The sequence below is a fragment of the Falco cherrug genome, assembly GCF_023634085.1.
Source record: "Falco cherrug isolate bFalChe1 chromosome W unlocalized genomic scaffold, bFalChe1.pri SUPER_W_unloc_1, whole genome shotgun sequence".
Lineage (NCBI taxonomy): Eukaryota > Metazoa > Chordata > Aves > Falconiformes > Falconidae > Falco > Falco cherrug.
The window spans coordinates 12416872-12435966 of record NW_026599288.1 but is presented as its reverse complement, the minus strand read 5'-3'; the positions used below and the strand labels follow the sequence as shown (position 1 = coordinate 12435966).

The window sequence follows — 19095 nt, the reverse complement described above, 5'->3', positions numbered from 1 at the left end:
CCTTCTGTGATAAGGTCACCCACCTACTGGATGAAGGGAAGGCAGTAGACGTAGTTTTTCTGGATTTTAGTAAGGCTTTTGATACTGTCCCTCACAGCATCCTCTGGACAAGTTGTGCAACTGTGGGATGAGTGGGTTCATTGTGTGTTGGGTGAAGAACTGGCTGAAGAGCAGGGCTCAAAGGGTTGTAGTGAATGGAGTTATATCTGGCTGGCGACCAGTCACCAACAGTGTTCCTCAGGGTTCAATTCTAGAAGCCATTTTTGCTCAATATATTTATCAGCAATCTAGATCCATTAGCAAGTTTGCTGACAATACCGAACTGGGAGGTGCTGTTGACTCTCTTGAGGGACAAGAGGCCTTGCAGAGGGATCTAGATAGATTGGAGCATTGGGCTATGATTAATAGGATGAAATTTAACGAGCCCAAATGCTGGGTTCTGCACATAGGATGGAGTAACACCAGACACAAGTATAAACTGTGAGAGGAGTGGCTGGAGAGCAGCCCTGCAGAAAGGGATCTGGGGATGCTGGTTGGCAGCAGGCTCAATAGGAGCCAGCAGCATGCCCTGGCAGCCAAGAGGGCAAACTGCATCCTGGGGTGCATCAAACACAGCATAACCAGCCAGTCAAAAGAGGTGATGACCCTGCTGTATTCAGCGTTGGTGCAGCCTCACCTTGAGTACTGTGTGCAGTTCTGGGCCCCACAATTTAAGAGGGATGTGAAGATCCTTGAATGCGTCCAGAGGAGGGCAACAAAGCCAGTGGAAGGGCTGCAAGGCATGTCCTATGAGGAGCAGCTAAGGACTCTGGGTTTGTCTACTTTGGAGAGAAGGAGTCTGAGGGTCAACCTCACTGCTCTCTACAGCTTCCTGAGGAGAGGGATTGGAGAGGGAGGTGCTGATCTCCCTGGTATCCAGTGACAGGACCTGTGGGAATGGTTCAAAGCTGCACCAGGGGAGGTATAGAATGAGCATTAGGAAGCATTTCTTTACCTAGTGGGTGGTCAAACACTGGAACAGGCTTCCTAGAGAGGGGGTCGATGCCCCAAGCCTGTCAGTGTTTAAGAGGCATTTGGACAATGTCCTTAATAACATGCTTAACTGTTGGTTCTGCCCTGAAGTGGCCATGCAGTTGGACTAGAAGATCATTGATCAATCAGTTGGTCCCCTCCAACTGAAATAGTTTAGTTTATTCTAATAGCAATCTACTGGCTCTAGCCATGACAAGCACCTTATTGTATTACAAGTCTAACATGTTTATGATATACTTTAAAAAGTGTATGAGTTCATAGTCTGCTCCACCAAGTATATAAAGAAGTGTCATATTGATTCCCTGAAGAATATTATAGCTAATATATATAAAGCTATTTCTTATTTTATCATTTCAGGACTTCTGCTTTTTGCTGTCTACTAGAGCTGGAGGATTAGGTATAAACTTGGCATCTGCTGACACTGTAGTTATATTTGATTCTGACTGGAATCCACAAAATGATCTGCAAGCGCAGGCTAGAGCTCATAGGATTGGACAGAAGAAACAGGTACACACACTTGTCTTTTAAGCTCCAAAGCTAAAGGAGGGTTTCATATGGTAGCCATAAGCTGTCTGTCTGGGCCACCACCTTCCTCATGTGTTTTGAGAATGACTAATAATTGCCAAGAATGTCTAAAAATGTTAATACTGCTAATTTGACTCTTCAAAAAATTTTTTTTAAATCTTCCTATACGGAGAGATTGCACAGCAGCCGTTGTATATGGATGGGTAGGGAGAAGAGTTGTGGACTTGTCCCACGTTCATTCACATCATGTCATTATAGAAAGTAACTGCTGTACTTCAGGCACATCCTTTTTACTTAACTTTATGTTAAATACTTAAAATACTTCGTAGTTCTCTTTGGGTTTCTTTCTTGCAGAAGACTTCAAGTAGTAATCAGATATAATACTTTTCCTTGTGGCCATGCTTGTGACTAATCACAGAAGAGATTATGGTAACATGATTGACTGGTTTCGTATATGAAATACTAGTTTGACCAGACTACCACCTGACCAGGAAGACCAAGCAGTTGAGGCCCTCTATAGTCAGATAGGAGCAGCCTCACATTCACAAGTCCTGGTCTTCATGGGGGACTTCAACCACCCCAATATCTGTTGGAGGGACAACACAGCAGGGCACAAGCAATCCAGGAGGTTCCTGAAATGCATTGACAATAACTTCCATCTTCAAGAGTGATAGACGAGCTAATGAGGAGAGGTGCTATGCTGGACCTTGTTCTCACCAACAAGGAGGGGCTGGTGGGGAATGTGAATCTCAAGGGCAGCCTTAACTGCAGTGACCATGAAATGGTGGGGTTCAAGATCCTTAGGGCATTGATGAGGGCACACAGAAAGATCGCTGCCCTGGACTGCAGGAGAGCAGATTTTGGCCTCTCCAGGGATCTGCTTGGTAGAGTACCATGGGATAGAGCCCTGGAGGGAAGACAGGCCCAAGAAAGCCAGTTAATATTCAAGGATCACCTCTTCCAAGCTCAGGAGCTATGAGGGAGTCAGGCAAAACCGCCAGGAGGCCTGCATGGATGAACAAGGAGCTCCTGGACAAACTCAAACACAAAAAGGAAGCCTACAGGGGGTAGAAGCAATGACAGGTAGCCTGGGAGGAATACAGAGAAACTGTCTGAGCAGCCAGGGACCAGGTTAGGAAAGCTAAAGCCCTGATAGAATTAAATTTGGCCAGGGACATCAAGGGCAACAAGAAAAGCTTCTTATAGGTATGTTGATGATAAAAGGAAGACTAGGGAAAATGTGGGCACTCTCTGGAAGGAAACAGGAGACCTGGTTACCCAGGATATGGAGAAGGTTGAGGTATTTTGCCTTGGTCTTTATCAGCAAGTGCTCCATCCATACAGCCCAAGTCACAGGAGGCAAAGGCAGGGACTGGGAGAATGAAGAACCACCCACTATAGGAGAAGGTCAGGTTCGAGACCATCTAAGGAACCTGAAGGTGCACAAGTCCATGGGACCTGATGAGATGCATCTACGGTTCATGAGGGAACTGGCAGATGAAGTGGCTAAGCCACTATCCATCATATTTGAGAAGTCAGGGCAGTCCCATGAAGTTCCCATGGACTGGAAAAGGGGAAACATAACCCCCTTTCTTAAAAAGGGAAAAAAGGAAGACCTGCAGTCTTTATCTCTGTGCCCAGCAAGGTCATGGAGCAGATCCTCCTGGAAACTACGCTAAGGCATATGGAAAGTAAGGAGGTGATTGGTGACAGCCAACATGGCTTCACTAAGGGCAAGTTGTGCCTGACAAATTGGTGGCCTTCTACGACGAGGTTACAGCTTTGGTGAATGGCAGAAGAGCAACTGATGTCATCTACCTGGACTTGTGCATAGCATTTGACACTGTCCCACACAACATCCTTGTCTCTAAACTGGAGAGACATGCATTTGACAGATGGACCACTTGGCAGTTAAGGAATTGGCTGTATGGTCACTTTAAGAGTTGCAGTCAACGGCTCAATGTCCATGAGGAGACCAGTGATGAGTGGCATTCCTCAGGGGTTTGTACTGGGACTGGTGCTGTTCAATATCTTTAGGCAACATGGACAGTGGGTTTGAGTATACCCTTAGCAAGTTTGCCAATGACAGCAACCTGTGTGGTGTGGTTGACACACCGGAGGGAAGGGATGCCATCCAGAGGAACCTTGACAGGCTTGAGAGGTGGACCTGTGCAAACCTTATGAAGTTCAACAAGGCCAAGTGCAAGGTCTTGCATGTGGGTCAGGGCAATCCTAAATATAGGCTGGGTTGGAGAATGGATTGAGGGCAGCCCTGAAGAGAAGGACTTGGGGGTGTTGGTTGATGAGAAGCTCAACATGACCCAGTAATGTGTGCTTACAGCCCAGAAAGCCAACCATGTCCTGGGCTACATCAAAAGAAGCGTGGCCAGCAGGTCAAAGGAGGTGATTCTGTCCCTCTACTTGGCTTTCGTGAGACTCCCACCTGGAGTACTGCATCCAGTTCTGGGGCCCCCTACATAAGAAGGACATGGACCTGTTGGAGCAGGTCCAGAGGAGGCCACAAAGATGATCAGAGGGCTGGAGCACCTCTCCTATGAGGACAGGCTGAGACAGTTGGGGTGGTTCAGCCTGGAGAAAAGAAGGCTCCAGGGAGACCTTATAGCAGCCTTCCAGTACCTAAAGAGGGTTTATTGGAAAGCTGGAGAGGGGCTTTTTACAAGGGCATGTAGTGATAGAACAAGGGGGGAATGGCTTTAAATTGAAAGAGGGGAGATTTAGATTAGATATTAAGAAGAAATTCTTCTCTATGAGGGTGGTGAAACACTGGCACAGGTTGCCCAGAGAGTTGTGGATGCCCCATCATTGGAAGTGTTCAAGACCAGGTTGGGTGGGGCTTTGAGCAACCTGGTTTAGTGGAAGGTGTCCCTGCCTGTGCAGGGGGGGTGGAACTAGATGATCTTTAAGGTCCCTTCCAACTCAAACCATTCTATGATTCTAAGATTTAGAAGATTTGTAATCACAACTAACATTTCTCCCTGTTTTGTTTCTCAAGGGTTTTTTATTAAGTTCATCTGAATATTGTTTTCATGTGTAATTTGTGAACATGTAAATAAAGCCTTTTTTATAATATGCATAGGTTAATATTTATCGGCTAGTCACAAAAGGATCAGTAGAAGAAGATATACTTGAAAGAGCAAAGAAAAAGATGGTGTTAGATCACTTAGTAATTCAGAGAATGGACACTACAGGGAAAACTGTGCTGCATACAGGCTCTACTCCTTCCAGGTATATCTGTTTATTCTTTCATATTAACTTATGCTTAAATATAGCTGAGTAAAAATGGAAGTAATTTCACTTAGCTAATAAAAGGCAAAAAAAATGTGGTAAAGAGTTATGTAAGTGAAGACTGCAAATTATATTGTCTCTGTGTATATATATATTTTACATATTAAATATAGATGCTTTTAAGTCAAAAGGAGGTTTGATTGACTCATGGTTATAGTAATTTGAAAAACTTCACTAAGATAAAGTGTTTATCTGAAACTCTGTATTTCAGCTCAACACCGTTTAATAAGGAAGAGTTATCAGCAATTTTGAAGTTTGGTGCTGAGGAACTTTTTAAAGAACCTGAAGGGGAAGAAGAGGAGCCTCAGGTAAATGGAACATTGCATCTTTACTTGATGGACAGTGAAGCTAAAAATACATATGAATTGTTTTGTTGTAAAGAGAAACTTCTGTTTCAGGAAATGGATATAGATGAAATCCTGAAGAGGGCTGAAACTCGAGAAAATGAGCCAGGCCCACTAACTGTAGGAGATGAGTTACTTTCACAATTCAAGGTATTGCTCTGTTCCCTCCCTCTTCCCTTAATTATACTTTCCTTTATAAATGCTACTTTTTCTTCTCTTTTTTTGCACCTATTCATCTTTTCTTCAGTCTTATTAAACAGGTGCAACAGTAAGTCAACTCTTTGGTATAGAATGTCTTTTCACCTATACAGGGTAATTACTGCTAGTGCAAATATTTTAAAATACATCATGTATTTTGCTAACAAAATCAGGGATTTACAAATACATTAGTCTTTTGATTTAGTTTTTAGGATATTGAGTAGGGCTGTTTTTCATTTAATGCTTTATGCTATTAAGCACCTGTGGTACTTCTGAAAATAGAGAATGAAGTTTGGATTTCTTAGCTGATGACTTTTAGAAATTCCTTTCATCCCCCATGTAAACATGAATGTCAGATATGCTTACCGGGATAACACTTAAAATATTAAGTGGGTCCAAATTGTGTGTGGTGGTTTTGTTGGTTTTTTTTCTGGATCTTTTTGTTGTTGTTTAGGTTTGATGTGTGTGGTGTGGTTTTGCTTGGTTTTTGTTTAAAGCAGGGCAGGACTTTTTTAGATGAGTAGAGTACTAAATCACTTTCCTGCTAATCATTCATTTGCAACATACTAATTTCTACAAGTTTATTAGTGTTTGGTTATTTATACATTATTATAGTTTCATATTAACTTGGATATTCAGTTAGACTTGCTTTCTGCTTTGAAGGAAATTAAACAACAGTCACAGCTACTGAGGAGGCATTTTATAGTGTTTCTATATTATTCAACTTGTAAAAGAAAAAAAAGATTCTTATCTTTATATTCAGCCATGTTGTATGGAGTGTGTGTGTTTCATATATGAAAATACTTTCATTAAAGACAGCGCTTCATGAATCATTTTATATGTGTACATTTTGTGTATATATAAATAGATAAAATATGCCATTCTGAACTAAGTTTTCCTAAAATATTAATTAGTGACTCTTTGTTTAAATAAAATCATGTATTGATTTGGTGAAAATACTTATGTTCCAATACATAAGGTGGCTAACTTTTCCAATATGGATGAAGATGACATTGAGTTGGAACCAGAACAAAATTTAAGAAACTGGGAAGAAATCATTCCAGAAGTCCAGCGGCGACGAATAGAAGAGGAGGAAAAACAAAAAGAGCTTGAAGAAATATATATGCTCCCAAGGATGAGAAACTGTGCAAAACAGGTATCTCTGGGTTTTGACCAAAAACTTTAAACTTTGAGGTTTGGGGTTTTTGGTTGTTTTTTTTGTTTGTTTGGGTTTTTTTTGGGGGGGGGGGTTGTTGCTGCTATTTTGGCTTGTACTTTTGGGTTGGGTGGTTTTCAAATGTGGCACCACTCCACACACACACCCCTTTCTCTCCCCCCCCCCATTTTTGACAAATGTTTGTCATGTAGCTTTGAACTACTTAATCTGAAATTCCAGATCAGCTTTAATGGAAGTGAAGGGAAATGCGGTAGGAGCAGAAGATATTCTGGATCTGATAGTGATTCCATCTCAGAAAGAAAACGACCAAAAAAACGTGGACGACCACGAACTATTCCTCGAGAAAATATTAAAGGATTTAGCGATGCAGAGATTAGGCGGTAAGATGTGGGGGGACATGCATTTTTTAAAGGGACAGCACATATTTTTTTGTCATTTTAGAGTTTGAAAATATGGAAAACAGTCCATTTTTCCTGAATTTAGTTGAAATTTTTTATTCTAGGCATTTAAGGCTTAATTCTGTGTAGTCTGGGGTGATGACATAAGGAACAGTTATGTCCAGAATTTGTCCATATTTTGATGAGGGATAACATTGAGTTCAAAAGATGTTCTCAATTGTTTTACAGTCATTTAATATGTATTATTCTTTCTGCATCCCCTGAAGCCAGTGATTTCAAAAGCCAGTTTCTAAAACGGGTGAGCTTCTTTTAACCCCACAAACAAAATATTTTACTTCCCATCATTTAACCTAAAAACTGTGGTTGAAGAAATGATATGCACATTTTTGTGAAAATACCTACAAAAGATTCAGTGACTTTTGTTCTATTTTAATTTTCTTGCCTTTGTATTTGAATTAATGTTATATGGTGCTTTTTAAAACAAAAAAAAACCCCAACAACAAAATCCATTTTGATAAGTCGTTATGGTTTAACCTTGGTAGGTAGCATCACATAGCTGCTTGCTTAATCTCCCCCAGAGGGATTGGGGAGAGAATTAGAAGGGTAAAAGTGAGAAAACTCATGAGTTGAGATAACGACAATAGGCAAAGCAAAAGCTGCATGCACAAGCAAAGCAAAGCAAAACAAGGAATTCATTCACTACTTCCCATCGGCAGGCAGGTGTTCAGCCATCTCCAGGAAAGCAGGGCTCCATCATGTGTAACATTACTTGGGAAGACAAACACTCTGAACATCATCTCCTTCCCCCAGCTTTTATTGCTGAGCATCATGTCATATGGTCTGGAAAATCCCTTCGGTCAGTTGGGATCAGCTGTCCTGGCTGTGTCACCTCCTGACTTCTTGTGCATCCCCAGCCTACTTGCTGGTGGGGTGGGCTGAGAAGCAGAAAAGGCCTCGACTCTGTGTAAGCACTGCTCAGCGATAACAAAAACATCCCTGTGTTATCAACATTGTTTTGGTTACAAATCCAAAACCTACTAGCAGGTAAGGTGCTCTGAAGAAAATTAACTTTATCTCAGCAAAAAACAGTACATAAGTGATTCTGTACAGCTGGTCCCATCAATATCTGGTGCTAAAAATACTTCTTTGGTAGAAGGAGGAGAAATTGTTTTGCTTTGGTTTGTGAAATGCTACTTTGCTTCTGTAATTTAAGTATTCATGTTTCTCTAAAATACTGTAAAGTTTGTAAAAATATTTTTTATTGTAAAGTTTATAAAAATATTCTTGATTATATAAATAACCTTAAAGAGCCTTGTTTCCTTTTCATTACATCTAACATATAATGGTTTGCTGCTTTTGTCAGGGGTATTCTTGTGTTTGAATTCCTTTATCTTCCATGTTATGTTTTCCTAAGTCTTAAAATCACCTTAAAATTGCAGCTAGCTCCTCTTTATTATGACAGGCCTAACATAATGTCCGACTTCTCTATTTACTATGCGTCCACATTTGATTTTTATGATTAGACACATCACATTGCTGAATCCTTTGTCTTGTTAAACTAATTAGTAATTTTTGAAATAAATTGTATCTTCTATTGTTTTATTTACATCAGTTATTAAACCAAATAAACTCTGGCTTTAATTGTGGGTTATCTTGATATACTAAGCTGTCTTAGTCTCTCTAGTTCTTATTTTCTTTGCATTGTCCACATAGCCTTGTACTAAGACTTTACAAATACATTTTTAAAAACAGTGTAGTTAAGCATATGGGGTTTTAACTGAAAAATTATTTCTGTTACTAGGTTTATCAAGAGTTACAAAAAATTTGGTGGCCCACTTGAAAGGTAAACTTAATTGATTATATTTGTATAGCAACTTGGAACCTTGTTTTCATTAAAATTAGAACAATTCACCAAGAAACCTTAGGTTGAAGAGAAAATAGTGTGCCTAATCTTTTGCCTTGACTATAACATGAATTTAATTTTTTTCCCTTTCTTCATTTATGGTATGTATGTAGACAGCTAATTTGACAAATCTTTAAATTTTGCAAGACTGCTTGATTTCTTTATACTTTACCTACTATCTTGTTTAATCTGCATTAGTGACAATCATTCAGTTTTCTTGTTTGATAAAGTGGATAAGGCCATAGGCTTTCAACAGACTAACTGCCAGTTTTGCATTTTTCTCATTGTCAGTTCTTATTTTAAGCTTTCTGTATTACTTTTTTATTTTTAGAATCATTTCCCGCCTTAATTTTCTTCAATACTATTTATAGTCTTAATGATTTTATTTTATATATAATAGTTCCTTTTCTATTTAAAAGAATGTGTAGTAATGTAACTCAAAACTGTATAGTTAAGATCCTTTATAGTTCCTGTTGTATTGTCCTCTATGTGAAACACCCTTTTTTATAGTTTCTGTATTCTTTTGTATAGATGCTTTTAACTGCATGGACCAAAATTGTACACAGCATAGCAAGCGTGGGTGAATGACAACTTACATGATCACTTCTCTAGTTTTAAAATCTGAAGGATTAATTCATAATACTGAAGTTTTAGAGCTGTAAAAACATATTTGTTTTCTTACAGGTTAGATGCTATAGCTAGAGATGCTGAGCTAGTTGATAAATCTGAGACAGACCTTAGATGTCTGGGAGAACTTGTACATAATGGATGCATTAAGGCTTTAAAGGACAATTCCTTTGGACAAGAAAGAGCAGGTAAAGCGGTGGGGGGGAGGGGGGGAGAGGAATAAAATGTGTCAAGAGATCAGAATAATTCTTGCACTCTGATTATAACATAACAATTGTGTTAGGGGAAAACATTAACAAAATATTAGCATGCTAGGTGATTTAGAAAAAAATATTATAGTAAGAAGACTTTTGGGGTTTGGCTTTTTTTTCCCCTGAGTTGTTGCAGTAGAATGCAGCATGTTTTTACTTTACCATGAATTTTAAAATTAATCTGCTATTATTATCTGGAAGACCTTGACATTCTGGAGTTTTTAATTAAAGCGTTTGTTTAAGAAAAAGTCATTTGCTATATTTGAATGTCTGCTACTATAGCATTAAACTTCCTTTTTTCTTTATGTTTGTCTATAAGATACACATAAAGGCTAAATATTTTAATAATTTTGTCCTTTATTTTAAGGAGGTAGACTTGGGAAAGTTAAAGGCCCAACATTCCGAATATCAGGAGTGCAGGTGAATGCAAAACTAGTCATCTCTCATGAAGAAGAGTTGGCAGCATTGCACAAATCTATTCCTTCAGATCCAGAAGAAAGGAAAAGGTATTTTTTTCTTTTCCTAAAGGAAGACATAATGTAGAAAGTTATTCAAGGCTTTTATGTATATATTTAAGCAATCCAGACTCTAAGCACACTGGGACACCAGTGTTGCTCCATTCCCTCTAAGAACTGGCAGCAGAAATCTGTTCTACATCCTTTTTTTATTCTTTCTTCCCTCTCCTTAGAAGTTAGTATTTGCTTTGGCTTTTGAACTGTTTTAATTGGGGACTGGGTTCAGTTACTCTTAATTATTTCAGACTAGAAAATAGTCTTGTTGAGGAGCTTCTTTGTGTCACCTCTGTCTGAGAGAAAGCAATATTTGTCAAAGTGGAGGAGATGGTAATTGTTGGTAGTTGTTTAGCCCTCTGAACTTTTTAAGTTGCTACCTTGTGTATCATAGTCCCTAGACTATCTGCTTATTCAGTTAGCAGTTACACTGGATTAATATTATAAGCTTATCTTCATGGTTAGCCAGTTCTGACTCAATCCATGGCCACAGATGTCCATTGTTCTTTATATCTTAATCCTGATCTGCTTTAAAACATGTTTTGGTACTGATTTCAATAAATATTTTATAGAAATTGTAAGAAAACCTGATATCTAGATTACTTATCTAAATATACCAGAATCTTAGTGATGTGTGATATGTTCCCCTCTCCCTTGCTAAGTTTGAGAAGGTTGCTTAATTATGTTTCTGATTTATTTCTACTAGATATGTTATCCCATGCCACACCAAGGCAGCTCATTTTGATATAGATTGGGGTAAGGAAGATGATTCCAATCTGTTAATAGGTATCTATGAATATGGCTACGGCAGCTGGGAAATGATAAAAATGGATCCTGATCTCAGTTTGACACAGAAGGTATGTCATCTACAACATTTCATCAAGGGCTTTTTTTGTTTAGGTAATAATGCTAATAAGAACGGTTACTGAAAGAGCTTATTTTATGATAACTGAAATTGCACAGAAGTTAGGTCAGTTGTACTCCTTTGTATCCTTCTGGTAAATTATTAGATTTCAAGATTTTGTATATTCAGTTGAAGTATACCTTCTCAGAGTCTGGTTTGTTTCTGTATTTCTATGTATTTGGATCTCTGTCACTTGAATTCTTTCTCTTCCATCTTCCCTAGTTTAAATGCTCTAGTTATGTTAATTTTATTCTTGATCTTTTGGAGGGAAGGTTGTTTTGAGGTTTTGGTTTGGTTTTCCTAGCCCTGGTTTCTTTGCTTGAAACTGTCTTTCATTTGCAACAGGAGAATAGCTGTACTCATCAGATTAGAAGTGACACAATGGCTGCTTAGAAGTGGTGAGAAACATTTAGGGAAAGACTGGAGTGAAGCAAACATTGCCAACAACTTGTAGCTTTGGGATTTGAGTCGTCAGGATTGTATACAAATCTGTTTAATGATATCCTGCCCCTGCCTTCTATTAATTTGCTTATTTTATGAAACAACTCATATTTTTGGCTTCTGAAATATCCTGTTGTAATGAGTTAATGCATTTAGAAGCACAAGGCAGAACTAGGAAATCTGTAGATGACAGTGGTACAGGAGCTCTGAAATTTTTTTAGATAAACTATGAGAGTGGAAACAGAAATTGTTTTTTTACCTTTTTTAAATTCAGCTTTTTCTGTTCCCAGTGTTCCAGACTAGCAGCTTCCCAATTTGATAATGTGTACTTGTAGTTGATACTACTATTTCTCTCCTCAGATTTTACCTGATGATCCAGATAAGAAACCCCAGGCCAAGCAGTTACAGACCCGTGCAGATTACCTCATTAAATTATTGAATAAAGATCTTGCAAGAAAAGAAGTGCAAAGACTTACTGGTGCAGTAAGTAAAGCTTGATATTCAGTAGCGAGATAATATAATACGCTTATGGGTATGTCAGCAGATACTTGTTTTATTCTTAGTTCCACTCTGCTTTGTGTAATTTTTCTCTGTATTGCTAATCATATTATATGAGACTAACTCAATGAATGAATTGCAAGTTTAATCTTGTTTTATTCTCTCTTATTTGTATATATTCTCTACTGTTGCATTAGGCTCTGTCTCCAGTCCTGAGAAAAGTGGTGGTCATTAGTGGCAATAAATAAAAAAAATGCTTTCTTTAACATAAAAACCAAATCTTTTTCTGCAACTGTGGTGCAAAGACACTTGTCAGTTGACATAAAAAAGGTACTAATTTGCATTCAGGGCAACTCAAAGAGGAGGAAAACAAGAACTAAGAAGAATAGAGCAACAAAGGCTGCAAAAATTAAAGAAGAAATAAAAAGTGACTCCTCATTACCACCCTCAGAAAAATCTGATGAAGATGATGAAGAAAATGAGGTAAATATCATTCATATGGTAAAGATGGCTATTCAGTTGTTTCTATTAGTAATGCTTTCTATTTGATCTTCTGTTTGACTTAATAAATAAACTTGAATGCATCCTCCTTCTGTGGCAGTTAATATTGCATCAATATAATCACATGAAAGATTATATTTATTTTAATTTAATGATAAGCCTGTAGCTCAGGCATTATGATTAATTTTCCAAATTATAATATCATAAAATAATGTTGTCACCCAAGTACAAGTGACATTGTGTAATTTCAGTGTTCTTTAGAGACTTGAGCATTTTATCTGCTAGAAATGCAATTTTAATGTAACATCTGAACATAAAACTAATGTTTCTGACTAATCCATTATTAGTACTGATAATGATTCTTCAGATACCAACTTCTGTTCAGGCTCAGGAAAAAAACATCAAGCTTGATTAGAAAGAACATGAATAAATGATTTTTTAAGACATGCAAGTGAATGCTTCTGTGTATGTCAGGACTTTCATTATTCTAATAGACTATTCAACTTTGTTATGTTTTTATTACTTCTGATGTATTCCTTTAGGACTCTGTTTTTGTTGGGTCATTTATTTAAATTTATCACACAGCAGAAACCACTAGAGAAAGAAAAAATAAAACAGATTAAGTTTAGAGGCCATGTTGCACCTAATTTTGTGACTTTGAAGGTAGCTGAAGGAACACCAGATTCTTCAGAACACCTCTGGAAAAAGAGAAAGTTGGAACTCTGTTCCCTTCTATTGTGACTGTGAATGTTTAATTTGTGGTCAGTGAAAAGTTACAAAGCTAATCAGAACAGAGGTCTTTTATCATCACTATGTCCTGAAAAATCAGCTCAGTCTTGTGATACCTACTTCCTTACTGGTTTTAGCTCTTTGCAGCTTAACTACCTTTACAGGGACAGATTTCTTTGGGGATAAGAAAGTTAAATGGACTTAATCTCTCTCACACACACACCAGTACCCCTGCCCAATCAGTACTTGTTTTGTGTCACATCAAGGAAATGAGTGAGTAGTCCTCATTTTGTTTGGAAGCTGCATCCAGCTCCATTTGATAGGTGTTAAATCTAAGTCTAAAGACATCACACAGATAAAAATACAGTTTAATCTGATGATTACAAAACTTGTATAGTTAGAAATTCAATTTGATCTGACATATATGCTTGGGTATTGCAGGATGAGATTTTTTCTGTGAAACATCCACATAAAAAAGTAAAAGCAGAAGAAGAAAATGAAGAAAAGCCTGAACCAGATATTGGTATAAAGAAGGAAGCTGAAGAAAAAAGAGAGATAAAAGAAAAAGAAAATAAGAGGGATTTGAAAAGGGAAAAAAAAGAAAAAGAGGATAAGAAAGAACTAAAAAATATTAAAGACAAGAGAGAAAAAGTAAAAGAATCCACACAGAAAGAAAAAGAAGTAAAGGAAGAAAAGGTAAATAAGTATATTTTTCTTATATAGCACTAGAAAAGGCCACCAGGTGTTTGTGAATGATTTTGAGTTGAAAAGGTATTTTGAGTCATTTACTTCACAGTTGTCTTATCAATGAAATCTTTTGCATCATTTGAAGTTTTATTTTTACCACTTGTAACTACAAGGACAGGCAAATGAAATGGGAAATTACCTCTTTAAAGATGCATAGCTTAGTGGGACTGAGAGTGCAAGTGGTGCAAGAAACTTGTCCGTTCTCTTTCTCTGTCCATCAGAGAGAAAAAATAAAAGGTACTGTCACTGAATGTCAGAAATTTATATTTTTTTCTTGTTATTATTGAAGAGAATGCAGTAATTACAGTGATTGCCTAATTGCAGTATAATTCCAGCCCAAAAATAAGGTTTGCTTATCATATACATTTTCATATTTTGTTCTTAGGTAAATGAAGTCAAATCTGAAAACAAAGAAAAAAGTAAAAAAGTTTCATTGTTGGATATTCCAGTTCATATTACTGCAACTAGTGAACCAGTTCCTATATCTGAAGAATCTGAAGAACTGGATCAGAAGACATTCAGTGTGGCAAGTCCCTTGTTTGATAACTTAGCGTTTACACTTGATATTCTAAATGAACACAATTTCTGATGTTCTTGATTCTGCTATTAGGCATTATAGCACAGATATCTATTGTCAGTAAAATTTTAGATCAGTGAAGGGTTATCAACACTATACTAAAGTCAGTTTTGTTTTCAGGCCAGCAATTTTATTTTATTGCATTTATGCAGTATAGTGGAGTATTTGTCTAGTCATCTGTGCGCTGAATACTTTTAAAATACAGACTCTGAAGATCCATACTCAAGAATAATTTGTGGATACTGCTTCTTAAAGGACAGAAATGAATGAATTTTAATGCAGCTGCTGTAGTCTCTGGCTTGGCCTTATCAAATACTCCTTTGTTCTTTGTAAGCTAACAAGAGAAATTAAGTTTTAAAGTTACTCTTGAAGTATTACAGACTTCCTGCGTTAGAGGAAGGAACAAATCCTAAAGTTCTTGGAAATATCTTGACAGAGTAATGTATCTGATACCAAAAGAATTTCAGTTATATCACTACTTTTGACCTCAACAGAATCGATATAGGAAGAAAAAAAGGTAGGTAAACTCAATCTATGTAAAGTTTTATAGGTTGATTGGGGCCTTTGGAAAGATGCTAAGGAGTTACTTTGAGCTACTTTTCTGCTGTGGAAGTTCTATCACTGAGGTCTTAAAAGTTGTCTGTTACTGCCAGGCAGGTTTACTGGATCTACTGTGGTGCTGGCTGTGAGAGACAAATTATCTTATTTTCTTATCAGTATGGTACTGACCAGTTTATGTATATGGGTGTTTTGGTTTTTATCTAAATGTTGCGACTCATCCATGATTTCCAGGATATCTTGTGTATGGCTAGGTGACTTAAAAATCACTCAATTCCCATGTACAATTATGTTTCTCTGTCCACCTTTACTCTTAAGCAGTGTACTTTTAAAATTGTCTTTTTAAAGGTTGCTTTAAGCTGTGATTAGCGCAATATGTAATGTAGCTGCTTAATTACTTAATGGCATGAACTGGTAATGGAACAGCTTCACTGATTTTTGAGTTGTCCCTAGATGTTGACAGAGTGATGGTGACGTTCTCCAAAACCCCTCATATTTTTTATTCTGGATATACAGACTTGCCTCTCTTCCTTAGTGGGAGCAATTCTAGGTTGGGTTTGCATATAGAACATTTCTTTTGGCCAGGCCCTCTGTTCATCATTATGCTATGGTCAGATGCAATCTAATTAGCACATTTACCTTTTCAAATGAAAATTACTGCTGTGGATCGTTGAGGCTAACTCATTTGACTTCTTGTCTACCTTGTGACAGGTAAAAATATGCATTTCATCTGTCTACCTTGCCATTGTGATTGAATGGAATTTCCAAGCAAGTGACTTTAAAACATGCTAACTGGTTTATCTGCGTTTACTATTAACACATTTGAATTGGTGTGAAAATTCAAGAATGTACATGTGAAATACATCTATGGGTATATCTGCGTTGTCATCACTGTTACTAATTCAGGCACACCTAAACTAGCTTTATCCTAGATAGCTCAGTTTCTGTCAGTATTTGCATAGAACTCAGGCTTAAAAATTTCTCAGAGAAGGAACACTGATCCTCTGTTGAATGCCAAGTTTAACGGTTGCAGAAAGTATCTACTTAAAATATATTTTAACATTCTTATACTTAATCTTGACACTGAGTTTGTATAGCTTTCAAGGTCCTAAAGAGTAGAATAAGTCATCCTATATACTTGTGCTGAAAGTTAAACCCATGATTGTAAAACGTAGTTATAATTCCTTTCCCTCTTCTATATTAAATTTGTGATTTCTTAAATCTTTAATATTTGTTACATACAATGTAATGCTTTCATGTAGGAGTAAATTTTCAACTGGACTTAAAATACTACTTTTTCCAAATGAAACCTTGTAGTAAAACTAAAAGCTGTGAGTGAAGACTTGTTTTTCATTTGGCTTACAACAGTACTGTCTTTGCCTATATAAATAGCACAGTAAGGGTGGGTCATATTTTAAAATATTTATTATCTTTTTATTTTCCTTTGAATTAATGTATGCCTTTTTTACATTTTATAGTGCAAAGAAAGAATGAGGCCTGTCAAAGCTGCATTGAAGCAACTGGATAGACCAGAGAAAGGCCTTTCTGAAAGGGAACAGCTGGAGCATACTAGACAGTGCCTAATCAAAATTGGGGACCACATTACTGAATGTCTAAAGGAATACACAAATCCTGAACAAATTAAACAGTGGAGAAAGTAAGTTATTCTGCATGATTTTTTCTTGAAAAAGAAAAATCCATAATAGCTTCTATTAAGAAGAGTAGTTTTTAATTATTTCTGGTGTTTCTTGTTTTCCCTTTCTTGTATTTTTCTGCTGTATTAAATAAGGATTTATGATTATAAATGGCTCCAGCTTTTAATGGATTCACTTTTTCATACTTGAATAGCAATGCATTTTTTCCAGTAGATGAAATAATCTTACTATTTAAACCCAAAAGCAAACAGAAAATAACTGCATTTAGAGTATATTTAATGTTTAGTGGAAAAAGAGTTATCATTAAAGAATCTGGCTTTTTCAACTTTGGAGTTTTGTTTTCTTATTTTTTATTCATGCTAAAAATAGGCCATTATATAATTGTGTGTTGAAGTTTGAATGATTTTGAGTTGCAGAATCCTTTATTGTTTTTTAAAATATACTCTAAAATGAAATCAGATATTAACTGTGACTTTATAAAAAACATTTATACCATACCCAGATGTATTTCAAAATGAAAGAAGATTTTTAATTGTTCTTATGCATCTGTGAGGTGACAACTTCAGGGGAAAAAGTAAGAAAAATGTTGGTTTATAAGCTTGTTATATTTTGTTGTTAAGTTCTTCATACAATTTGAGTTAGTTTTATAATATGCACTTTAATCCTTTATGGTTGCAAATCTATCCTTGCAGTTCCATATACAACACTCAGTCAAGTGTTTAATTTCCTTGCAGACTGTTGTTAACATAAAATATTCCTGCTGTTTGCACTTGCTTTACTTCAAAATATTAGGGTGAACTGAAATACACAAAAAAGACACATTGAATTTCCACTTAAAGAAATATGTTTACCATAGTAGAGCTACTATAATATTAATTCATAATAATGCTACTACAAGACCATATATAGATTATTAAAATGTATTTAATCTGTCTTTAAGTCATAGAATATAGTAAAGGTATTCATTCTGTATTTCTTATACAGATGTCATTGGGCACACCATTGGCTGGTTACATCTACTTTTGCAAACCTTTATGCCAAAACTATAATGTTTAAATCACTGTGAAAGAGCAAATAGATGCTTCTTGAACCTACACACTTGAGATGTTTCTGAACTAAGCACTAATAAGAACAGTGTGGTATTCTGTACACTTTTAAGCACTTCACCTGTAAATTTTGCCAAAAGAATTCTAGACTTCAGATCTGGTGTCTGCAATCATAGAAGCAAACATCTTTAGGGTTTTGGCTTTTTGACACCAAAAGTGTTGATTTATTTTCCTTTCGTCTTTCATAGCATAGATTAGATCAAAGTTTTTGCCGTGCTATTTCCATCCTCTTTCAGATTTCTCATTTGGTTTCAAAAGTTTTGACCAGGCTTCGGCATTCTGTGGAAAAATCCTGTCCCTGATATCTGTAGAAAATATGGCATTTAGGTCAAATTTCTTACACTGCAAGAGATTTCAAGTTTGGAAGAATCTTTACAGAATAGTAAATACTCATGTTTTCTGACACATTTCAAACAATCTTTCAGAAGACTTGCACAACAAATTGAAAACTACTTTTTTATGCAATTGCACAAATAATTATATTAACAGAATTACCAGTAATGCTACTTTTCATTTGGCAGTCATTGTGATAAATATTATAAAATGACAAATTCTTAAAGGAATTAATATTCTGTGTAACAGACTGTGGTGGGATGACCTTGGCTGGACTCCAGGTGCCTACCAAGCTGCTATATCATTCCCCTCCTCAGCAGAACAGGGGGGAAGAAAAGAAGATGGAGAAAAAAAACCCTTACGGGTCAAGATAAAAGCAGTTTAACAAAGCAATAGCAAAAGTTGCACACACAGAAGTGAAGGAAAACAAAAGATGTTATTCTCTACTTCCCATCAGCAGGCAATATTCAACCACTTCCCAGGAAGCAGGGCTTTTCAATATGTGTAGCAGTTGCTCCAGAAGACAAACATTGTAAATAACTAATCCATCTCCCCACCCCCCCTTCCTCTTAGCTTTTCTAGCTGAGCAGATGTCATATGGTATGGAATATCCCTTTGGGTCAGCTGTCCAGGCTATGTCTCTCCCAAGATCTTGCCCACCCCCAGCCTACTGGTGATGTGGGGGGAAAGACTGCAGAGACAGCCTTGATGCTGTAGCCAAAACACTGGTGTGTTATCACCACCTTTTTAGCTACCAATACAAGCACAGCACTGTG

At 36.9% G+C, this 19095-nt stretch overlaps 1 protein-coding gene across 4 annotated transcripts in view; it reads left to right on the top strand.

Annotated features, from left to right (window-relative positions):
* Positions 1-19095, top strand: part of LOC129734135 (chromodomain-helicase-DNA-binding protein 1-like) — a 74529-nt gene that overhangs the window by 45049 nt on the left and 10385 nt on the right. For 3 of the 4 annotated variants that reach the window (XM_055700321.1, XM_055700320.1, XM_055700319.1), the window contains 15 exons: positions 1390-1539; positions 4655-4803; positions 5075-5171; positions 5262-5357; positions 6385-6561; positions 6802-6962; positions 8782-8823; positions 9568-9698; positions 10129-10267; positions 10977-11127; positions 11976-12098; positions 12462-12596; positions 13785-14039; positions 14476-14616; positions 16704-16882. In XM_055700321.1, coding sequence (XP_055556296.1) covers positions 1390-1539; positions 4655-4803; positions 5075-5171; positions 5262-5357; positions 6385-6561; positions 6802-6962; positions 8782-8823; positions 9568-9698; positions 10129-10267; positions 10977-11127; positions 11976-12098; positions 12462-12596; positions 13785-14039; positions 14476-14616; positions 16704-16882 — 2126 coding nt within the window. Of the gene's footprint in view, positions 1-1389; positions 1540-4654; positions 4804-5074; positions 5172-5261; positions 5358-6384; positions 6562-6801; positions 6963-8781; positions 8824-9567; positions 9699-10128; positions 10268-10976; positions 11128-11975; positions 12099-12461; positions 12597-13784; positions 14040-14475; positions 15937-16703; positions 16883-19095 lie in introns of those variants that run through there. The other variant, XR_008730448.1, reaches the window with a different exon arrangement.